The sequence below is a fragment of the Chlorocebus sabaeus genome, chromosome 18 (genome assembly GCF_047675955.1).
Source record: "Chlorocebus sabaeus isolate Y175 chromosome 18, mChlSab1.0.hap1, whole genome shotgun sequence".
NCBI classification, from domain to species: Eukaryota; Metazoa; Chordata; class Mammalia; order Primates; family Cercopithecidae; genus Chlorocebus; species Chlorocebus sabaeus.
The window spans coordinates 20,548,716-20,558,913 of NC_132921.1; the positions used below are offsets into that span (position 1 = coordinate 20,548,716).

The 10,198-nt window shown below is 43.0% G+C and overlaps 1 protein-coding gene across 1 annotated transcript; it reads right to left on the reverse strand.

The window, feature by feature from the left end:
* Positions 1 to 2,903: 2,903 nt before the first annotated feature.
* LOC103244188 (pleckstrin homology domain-containing family B member 2) lies at positions 2,904 to 4,042 on the reverse strand. Its single transcript, XM_008013901.3, is given in 2 exon segments — positions 2,904 to 3,349; positions 3,836 to 4,042. Coding segments are annotated over 2 exon segments (525 nt in total). The 5' UTR covers positions 3,915 to 4,042.
* Between the last annotated feature and the right edge of the window lie 6,156 nt (positions 4,043 to 10,198).

The following is a 10,198-nucleotide window of genomic DNA, read 5'->3' on the forward strand; positions in this document are numbered from 1 at the left end:
TCTTGACTTGAAATTACTAAGCGTAGCACTGTAAACAAAGGACATCGTTGAGAAACTGAGGCTACCAAAATGTTGGCATATGTGAGAGTTGTGGCCAAGAAAATGAAGTATCTGAGCCCACCTTATCCCCAGTATGCATTTCAGACCAGGAGCAAGTCACTAATGACAGTGAATTTCCAGGCTCAACTATGGCTGCCTAATGAGGCTGGGCCCCCTGGGGGTGGGGACTGGGGAGGGGACACACACGGGTGCCCAAGCTTCAGTCCACATCTTCCCCGGTTCAGCCAGAAGGAGCCATGGGGCACAGGGAGAGGTCTGCTTCAAGAGCATTTCAGCAGCGAAAGTCAATATTCTCTGGTTCCTGTAATTCCCTCCCAGTAATTCCAAGTCCAAAATTACCACCAGTGCAACATGAAAAACTGTTCATAGTCTTTCAGTAAAGTGTACATACAGCTTTAATAACGATTATAATCTGAACAAAGCCATTCTTATTATACAGGACGGAAAATCCTCCAAGCAACATTTTAAACCATGGACACTAGCGTTGTCATACATTGCATCTATCCAGAGACGACAAATAAACACACATCCTTCCAGCTAGGAACAGACACTCTCATGTCACCAAGTCCCCTAGGATTGGCGATAAAAACAGACTTGTGGTCACTGCTCGGTTTCTCTGGCGTCTGGTTTCATATGGAATCTTATGTAAGTTGGCCTCAGAGGGAAGTGGCTGAGCAGCAAAGCAAGACAGCATGTATGTAATTAGTCGGGCAAAATAACACGTCCATGCTAACTGGAACGTATGTTAGGGAAAACAGAACCATATGGAGCGTGGGGCAGAGATATTCACTCAGCTAAACTGCCTTTGTAAAATCACATGTTTAAAGCATGCAGGACAGAAAACCAGAATAATTCAGAGCTTGAAAACATGAAATAACAGAAACGTGAATATTTGCAATACATACTTCCTAATATTGGAAATAAGAGCATTGGACAGAAAGGCAAGACTGGGTTTTCCAGAGACACACATTTTGGGGCTCAAAATTTCATGTTCTAAGCTTCTCTATCACGTAGGGATCAAGAACAAAAGCAAGGCTGGGGTCCTGGCCAGACCAAGTGGTACCTTGAGCCAGTCCGTGTGTCCTGAGGGCCCCTGGGCCCCATTTCCCATCCATAATCCAAGTTTGCTCAGCTATGGTCTGTCCTGGTACTCGGTGGACAGCCACAGGGCCCCGCTCCTGTGGGCCTTCAGAGGGACAGGAGAGAGCAATCCCCCCACAGTCCAACCCCCCAGAAGGCCTGAAATGGAAACGCTCTAACTAAGGCTCTCCTGCACTCCCCCGCCTTTCTTCTAATACTACTCTCTCAACAAGTAGAAAAATAGGCTATAAGGAGGCTTAGGCAGCGATGCAAAACCCAGGCAGACACACACTCGAATAGCTCTCTCTGAATAAAGCGAATCTGCCTCCATACGCTTGTTTGTTATTGTTCTGGCTTTTCCAAGTTTTAAAGGATAAAACCCTAAAACTCAGAAGCTCAAATCAATTCCTAATGTGGGATATGTTTTCCAAATATGGCTACCAAAACCATACAAGAATAACCTGAGAATAAGAAGCTAGGGGCCGGGCGCAGTGGCTCACGCCTGTAATCCCAGCACTTTGGGAGGCCAAGGAGGGTGGGTCATGAGGTCAGGAGTTCAAGACCAGCCTGGCCAAGATGGTGAAACCCCATCTCTACTAAAAAAAATATATATATATAAAACAAATTAGCCAGGCATGGTGGCACACGCCTGTAGTCCCAGCTACTCAGGGGGCTGAGGCAGAGAATTGCTTGAACCCGGGAGGTAGAGGTTGCAGTGAGCCTAGATCGTGCCACTGCACTCAAGCCTGGGTGACAGAGTGAGACTCAAGCCTGGGTGACAGAGCGAGACTCAGTCTCAAAAAAAAAAAAAAAAAAGAAATTAAAAAAGGAAGCTAGGGTTAGGGAGATTTCTGAAGCATCGTTTTTCAAATGCGGGTTGTACCCTGTCGTCCTGAGGAGTTACCCTTGCTGGGGGCCTGTGGAGCCCCAGAAGGCAGATCGGGGGGCTCTCACACCACAGCCTCAGAGAACTAACCGGAAGGTTACCAATCTACAACTCCTAAGGTAACGTGCAACCAGTTCTGGTCTGTGGTTTGAAAACCTTAAATGGAAAGGAGCTGTAGATTTTCTTGCCACAGTCACTCATGACTCATACAACACTATATTACTGGCATAACATGAAAACAAATTATCCCTTAAGCACTACACCTAACTCTAAAAAGAAAATCCCTTTCAAAACAGGTATGCTCAAATAAAGTATTCTGAGACTTCCGGAAGGACAGTCCTAGAATGAGCCAGTGCCCTGGAGAGCCCATGTTTGAACAAAATAGCACAGTTCTGGCCGGGCACGATGGCTCACGCCTGTAATCCCAGTACTTTGGGAGGCCGAGGTGGGCAAATCACAAGGTCAGGAAATCAAGACCATCCCGGTCAACATAGTGAAACCCCATCTCTACTAAAAATACGAAAATTAGCCAGGCGTGGTGGCACATGCCTGTAATCCCAGCTACTCGGGAGGCTGAGGCAGGGGAATCACTTGATCCCTGGAGGCAGAGGTTGCAGTGAGCTGAGATCGCACCACTGCAACCCAGCCTGGGCGACAGAGCAAGACTCCGTCTCAAAAAAAAAAAAGAAAAAAATACCACAGTTCAAACCTTTCTCTGTTGTACTTATGTGGATTAGTTACAATTATGGTGTCACTACTTTCAAAGGAACGATTAAAATTATTGTTAAAAACACTTGTCACAAACAGAAATGCCCTGTAAATCATATTACTGCACACAGGGTTATCAGAAGCTATGCACATCAAGATCTGACAGCCTCTAGAAGACCCAGAACAGAGACCCTACGGCCATGACCATAGCCACTCCCACCAACATGCCCAGTGCCAGGTCACTGTCATTGTCTGGATATCACTCTTGAATGATGACTTGGTTAGCAGGCTGCTGTTCATCAAGTCCTGCACAGGAGTCCTGGCAGGGCGCAGCATAGGCCTGGCCATTAGCAGCATAGACAGTTTGAGTTCCTGGCGGGCACACACCACTGTATGGCTCACGGCCCTATTCCTCAGTGGCCGGAGCAGCATAGGTCATGTGTAGTGGAGGGGAGGAAACCACAGGTGTCTCATGAGTCATGACAGTGGAGCCCACATAGGCTGTGTTTGTCCTGGAATCTTGGAGTGTAAACTTCCAGGCCAAGCAATCACCTGTGTTTTCTACACAAAGACTAATCGCTTTCCCATCTCACCTAACAATCTGCAGCATGCAGTCTTTTTCCATATATATAAAATATATATCAATATATATTTTAATAAGATTATATATTATATAATTATTTTTAAATATTACATTAATACAATTAATATAAATACATTAATATTTAAGTATAATTATATAATGCATAAATATTATTTATTATAAATTATACAATATATTTTATATATATATATATATATTTTTTTTTTTTTGAGACAGAGTCTCATTCTGTCACCCAGGCTGGAGTGCAGTGGCATGATCTCGGCTCACTGCAACCCCCACCTCCCAGGTTCAAGCAATTCTTCTGCTTCAGCCTCCCGAGTAACTGGGGTTATAGGTGTGCGCCACCAAGACTGGCTACATTTTGTATTTTTAGGAGAGACAAGGTTTCACCACGTTGGCCAGGCTGGTCTCGAACTCCTGACCTCACGTGATCTGCCTGCCTCGACCTCCCAAAGTGCTGGGATTACAGACGTGAGCCACCACTCCTGGCAGTATGCAGTCTTTTGACTTTCCATCCAGAGGCTGACTATCCCGACATTCCTGCCCAGTGGGGATGCTGAGGCATTCCACTTGCATGGGGACCTTATCCTCAACACTCTGCCGAGTCTGCTCGTCACAACAGGTCAGGTACCATCCGACCACAGGTCAAACCAATTCTTATTCCAGAGCTTCAATATAGCACTGTGTCGCAGCAACCAGCCACTCTTCACACCATCTCTCCACCCACTAGCCAGAGTGGAGAATACAAAGACGCCACTGCGGTTCCTCAGCTCCGACTGTCACACCAGTGTCTATTCTTCTAATGCAATACTGCATTTGGTTTGTGAATATTGATCTGGAATTTTTACATCTATACCCATAAGTAAAATCAGCCTATAGTTTTACTTTTGAAATATCTTTATTGGCTTTTATAAAATGTAATGCTAGCTTTCAGAAAATGAATTGGAAAACAGGAAAATAATGTGTTTCCTAAGATAATTTGGGGTGCTTTTCATCTACTTCTAAAGAATGATCATTAAACTCCTTTGAGCCAAGGAGACCTTGAAAAATTTAAAGAAACCTTTGGACTTGAGCCCTAGAAAATAGTATGTGCTCACTTAAACTTAATTTAGCATACAATTTACAGGAGTTCTTCAGATTTTACTCTGCATTACAACCCTGGCCAATTAGAATGAGAATGAAATGACGTGTTTACTTTTCCATTTTCTCACTAAACCATAAGGATCATAAGGAGAGGGACTGAGTATGTCTTAGTCACCATCCAGCACTTAATGTAGTAGGCACTGTTTAGAATCTTGATATGCTGTTTCACATAATCCTTCCAACAACCTTTCAAGACAGGTTTATTGGCAAAGTCACCTGACATAAACTACCTTGTAAACAGCTTTCTTTCCAGTTATCAGAATGTCCCTGAGCTAGTTGAAACCATAGGCATTACACATAAATGGGCTAATGCACCTTGAAAATAATGTAGGAGTTTGAACAGAAACGCACTTACCAGCTTAGAACTATCTGAATATGAATGAACTTTCTTTTTTTATTCCTGTGGTAGGAATTTCAGGCCCCAATGCCTGGACCCAACAGTAAGAATCAGGACCACATCTCCACAGCCTCTAGGAAGAACCCGTGTGCATCTCTTCAGGCCAGCTCGCAATGCATCCAGGCATACAGAATTCTGCACCTTCCCTATGTCGTGTCTCTGTTGAGATGCCCCTGAAGAAATGCTGTTCTTCTAACTGGATGAACAGAGCCAATGTACTACAATAAAAATATATATATTTAGTCTTAGTCCACAGATCCTGACACATGAGCTTCTAAAACCCATAGAATCTCTGGCACGACTAAGAGTGGGTTTTTTGGACCTAAACACAGAAATGTCATTTGACCCAGCAATCCCATTACTGGGTATATACCCAAAGGAATATAAATAGTTCTGTTATAAAGACACATGCACACATATGTTCATTGCAGCACTATTCACAATAGCAAAGCTATAGAATCAACCTAAATGCCTATCAGTGACAGACCGAGTAAAGAAAATGTGGCACATGTACACCGTGGAATACTATGCAGCCATAGAAAAGAATGAGATCATGTTCTTTGCAGGGACATGGATGGAGCTGGTGGCCCTTATCCTTAGCAAACTAACCCAGGAAAACTAAATACCACATATCCTCACATATAAGTTACAGCTAAATCATGCGAACACATAGATACATAGAGGGGAAAAATACACACTCAGGCCTATTAGGTGGCGAGGTGGGAGGAGGAAGAGGATCAGGAAAAATAACTAACGGATACTAGGCTTAATACCTGGGTGATGAAATAATCTGTACACCGAGCCCCATGACACAAGTTTACCTATGTAACACACTTGCCCTTGTACCCCTGAACTTAAAATAAAAGTTAAGGGTGGGGCACTCAAGCCTGTAAAGCCAGAACTTTGGGAGGACAAGGTGGGTGGGTCACTTGGGGCCAGGAGTTCGAGACCATCCTGGCCAACATGATGAAACCCCGTCTCTACTAAAACTACAAAAATTGGCTGGGTGTGCTGGTACACAGCTGTAGTCCCAGCTACTCAGGAGGCTGAGGCACGAGAATCGCTTGAACCTGGGAGGCAGAAGTTGTAGTGAATCCAGGTTGCGCCCCTGCATTCCAGTCTGGGTGAGAGAGTGAGACTCCATCTCAAACAACAACAACTAAAATAAATAAATAAATAAACAAACAATTTTTTTTAAAAAAAAAAAGAGTGTCTTTCTATATGTTAATGAGATGACTGGTGATTAGCGGTTCCTAGATAACCTCAGGATGGGAGGTCTTTGCCAGAAAGCCCAACACGTGATTACAGGATTGGAACTTTCAGTTTCACACCCTGATCTTCAGGGAGAAGAGAGAGCCAGAGATTGAGTTCAACCACCAATGGCCAAAGATTTAATCCATCATTCCTAAAAACCCCTAAACAAGGGGCTTCAGGGAGCTTCGAGGTTAGTGAACTCATGGAGGTGCTGGGGGAATAGGGTACCCGTTCCCTGTAGCTTGCCCTGTGTGTCTTTTCATTTGGCTATTCTGAGTTGTATCCTTTATAACAAACCAGTAAATGTAAGTAAAGGGTTTCCCTACATTTTTCCAGCAAATTCTCAAACATGAGGAGAAGGGCATGGACACGCCTGATTTATAGCCAGTCAATCAGAACCAAAGTGCAGGTGCAACCCAGGACTGTGATTGGCATTTGAAGTGAGGCCAGTTTTGTGGGACTGAGCCGTTAACTACGGGCCTGCACTAACTCCAGGTAATTATTATCAGACTTGAATGGAATTGTAGATCACCCAGCTGTTGTCCGAAGAACTAGATAACTGCTTAATGTGAGGGGAAGAGAAACCCACACACATTTGGTATCAAAAGTGTGTGAGTCAACAGATTTTAGGCACCAGTGAGCTGCTGGAACAGTGCCCCCTCCATTTCCCCAGGTCACTAATGAGGTGGAGGAAAACTACAGCTTCTTTCTCCCTTCTGTCTTTTCTCCTGCTAAACTAAAAAAGACTGGAAGCAGCATCTGAATTTGTTTGTGTTTTACTCATATCCCATGCAGCTAGCTTATCTGTGCAAAGGCCCCATGCACTTAGAGAAAAATATCTTGCTTCAACCTCCACCCGTGGAACTAGAAATTTTGCTTTTAATCCAGCTAGTGCAGTAGATTTTACACTACCTATTTTTCAAATAATAACATCGAAATTTAACATTAATTGGTCCAAGTTCACACAACATTGCAGTATCAGGGCCCAACGTGGAAGCCTGCTACAGCGGTTACTGCTTCAGGGGACCACCACTGCATCACCCCATATACAAGGTATTCAGTCATTCTCCCCACACGAATCTTTTTCTAAATCCACCCACATGGGGGAAGTTTCTCTGGTTCAATTATTTCATTGAGGAGGCAGAGATGACTCACCCCAGGAAGTCACACCAGAGTGGGGAAGAAGCGACAGAAACCCAAAAGTAGGAATCCTTCTCCCAAGCACACAGTGAGAACTAGGTTGGCAAGAGCTGAGTGTCATTAAGCTTTTAGTCTCCCACATGTGTCTTATCAGGCCCCACAACAATTCTTTGGGGAACGCCAAGGAAGAAAAGATTACTTGATAAACAGTTGTGTCTTCCCCTTCCCTAATCTCATTTACCTACCTCCAGAAACATGTTTCATTCTGACTGGGCAAGTCTTGGCCTAGACATTCTGTGATCTCAGACCTCCAGACTTATCAAACTGCTTTGGGATTAAGCTTGGTCTTTCTTGCCAATTATAGATTCCTTTCTCTGTTAAAACAACCCTCTAGCTCAGAAGGGAATTTCAACACCATCCCTGGACTTTCCCTTTGGGCAGGTCTAGGAGCACTCAGCAAGATGATTGGTTCAGTAACTGTGATTGTGACAATGGGTTTTCAGTGTGAATCTTTTCTAAAGGAGTAGAATTCTGAGGCACCTGTTAGGAAGCGTGCTCGGACTTGTGAATCTCCAAGGCAGGCACTCATTTTCTCATTTAGGCCTCTTGTGCAACTGGCCTCATTTTTAAAATTAATATATTAGTTTTTTCCCCACACCAGTAGTTTCTACTCTTCCTAGAAAATGTGACGCTAACACAGAAAAACAATGACAGACTTAAGTCCATGGAAGATATTACCTAGCTGATTAGTAGTAATAATAGTAGCAAACACTTAGGTAGCACTTACTGCCCATCAGGTGCTGTTTTAAGTTCTTTCTATATATTAACTCCTTTCATCAGCACAGCAATCCTATGAGGCAGGTCTAGTGTTATTCCTACTTTACACATGGGAAAACTGCACCACAGAAAGGTTAAGTAAATTGTCCAGCTATTAAGTGGTGGATTTGAAATCAGAGTCTTTACCCTTAATTACTACACAATTTTGCTTCTAATAGAGTGTATTTCTGAATAAGCTTCTGTAAGGGCAATGGTCTCAGGTTTTAGTGGAAACCACAATTCAGGCCTCAGGAGCCCTACCATTCTCCGGCAGACATGGCATGGCCCAAACATAAACACGAAAGCATGAAAAAGGTTTTTGGTCAACTACTGATTTCTGGACATCTTTGCAGTTGTCTTTTTGTGAGGAAAAAAAAAAAAAAACGATGGAGAAAATGAGTATGCATGCTTGCAGCAGGACACTAATTTTGAAAAATTATAGGAAAAAGTGTGATTTTGTTAAAGAAGTGTAGTTGGTTATTTTCAGAAGATTTATAGAAAGTCAAAACAAGGCAGGCACAGTGGCTCACACCTGTAATCCTAGCACTTTGGGAGACTGAAGCAGCAGGATCCCTCGAGGCCAATTGTTCAAGGCCTGCCTGGGCAACATAGTGAGATCCCATTTCTTCCAAAAAAAAAAAAAGCCAGGTATGGTGGCATGTGCCTGTAGTCCCAGTTGCTTGTGAGGCTGATGCAAGAGGATTGTGTGAGTCCAAACTCAGGAGTTCAAAGTCACAGTAAGCTATAATCACACCCCTGCTCTCCAGTCTGGGCAACACAGTGAGATCCTGTTTCTGAAAGAAAAAAAAGAAAAGAGAAGAAAAACCACCTAAATCTCTTCTTAAAAATATCTAAGAATTTATCTAATGTCCTTTAGTAACAGAAAAATAATAATTTGTAATTTGTGCATCATGTATTTTTATGAAAACAGTATCCTTAGCATTGTTTCATTACAAATACAAACATAAAATAACAATGATAAAAAGATACCTTACACAAATTTCAAACCATAGGAGAGACTTACCTAAAAATAAGTAGACAGATTGTTTTTCCTGCCCTAACTCTTCAATCTAGGATTCCCAACATACAGGGAAAAATGGGTGGCTAAACTATCTATTAGACTACTACTTTGGAGGCACTGGAGTACAATTTGTTGCTGCTGTTGTTTTATTTTTTCACTATGATATGTACCATATGTATCCGAGTACTTACGACATAAACAATTTAAACACTAATTATTAGTGAACACTTATTAAAGCCACCACCATTTGTGATGAAATTCTGGGCCGAGGAATAGAGATGGAAAAGATATACTACTTGTAGACTTGGGCCCTAAAGAGTTCCCAGATGGGATTCTCGCTCCACTCATCCGTTCCCTGGATGCTGCTGAGGTGCAGGTATTAGCTTGCTGGGACTACCATGACGAAATATCACTGACTAGGGGGGCTTAAAAAACAGAAATGTATTTTCTCACAGTTCTGGAGGCTGGAAGCCCATCACCGAGGTGCTGGCAGGTTTGGTTTCTCCTAAAGCCTCTCTCACTGGCAGGCAGACAGCTGCCCTCTCGCCATGTTCTCACATGGGCTTTCCTCTCTGTGTGCACATCCCTGGTGCCTCTTAATAGCTCCAAATTTCCTCTTCTTCTTATAAGAACATCAGTCACATTAGATGACGGCCCATCCTAGCAGCTTCATTTTAATTTAATCACATATGTAGAGGCCCTGTTTCCAGCTATAGTCACATTCTGAGGAACTGCGGGCTAGAGTTTCAACAGATGAATCTGGGGAAGATACAATTCAGTGCATAACAGTGACCTGGAAGCCAAAATATGGAACCACAAGATGAAAGGATCCTGGGTCCTCAAATCGCCCCTTGGAAGAGAGAAGCCTAGAAGATTTCTCAACTAGGAACAATAGCATCAGACTTTTAATGAGCAACCCAGGAACTTTTAATTTTGTTAAACAACTTATATTTTGGGATTATTTATAACAGAATCCTCCACTGATCAAATGAAAGAAAGCTCAACCATCTCCTGCTGAGTGTATCTAATTAAATCAGGTTTTAATATACTGGCTTCCGGTGAGGAGAAAGAGTACAAATGAAGAGAGAT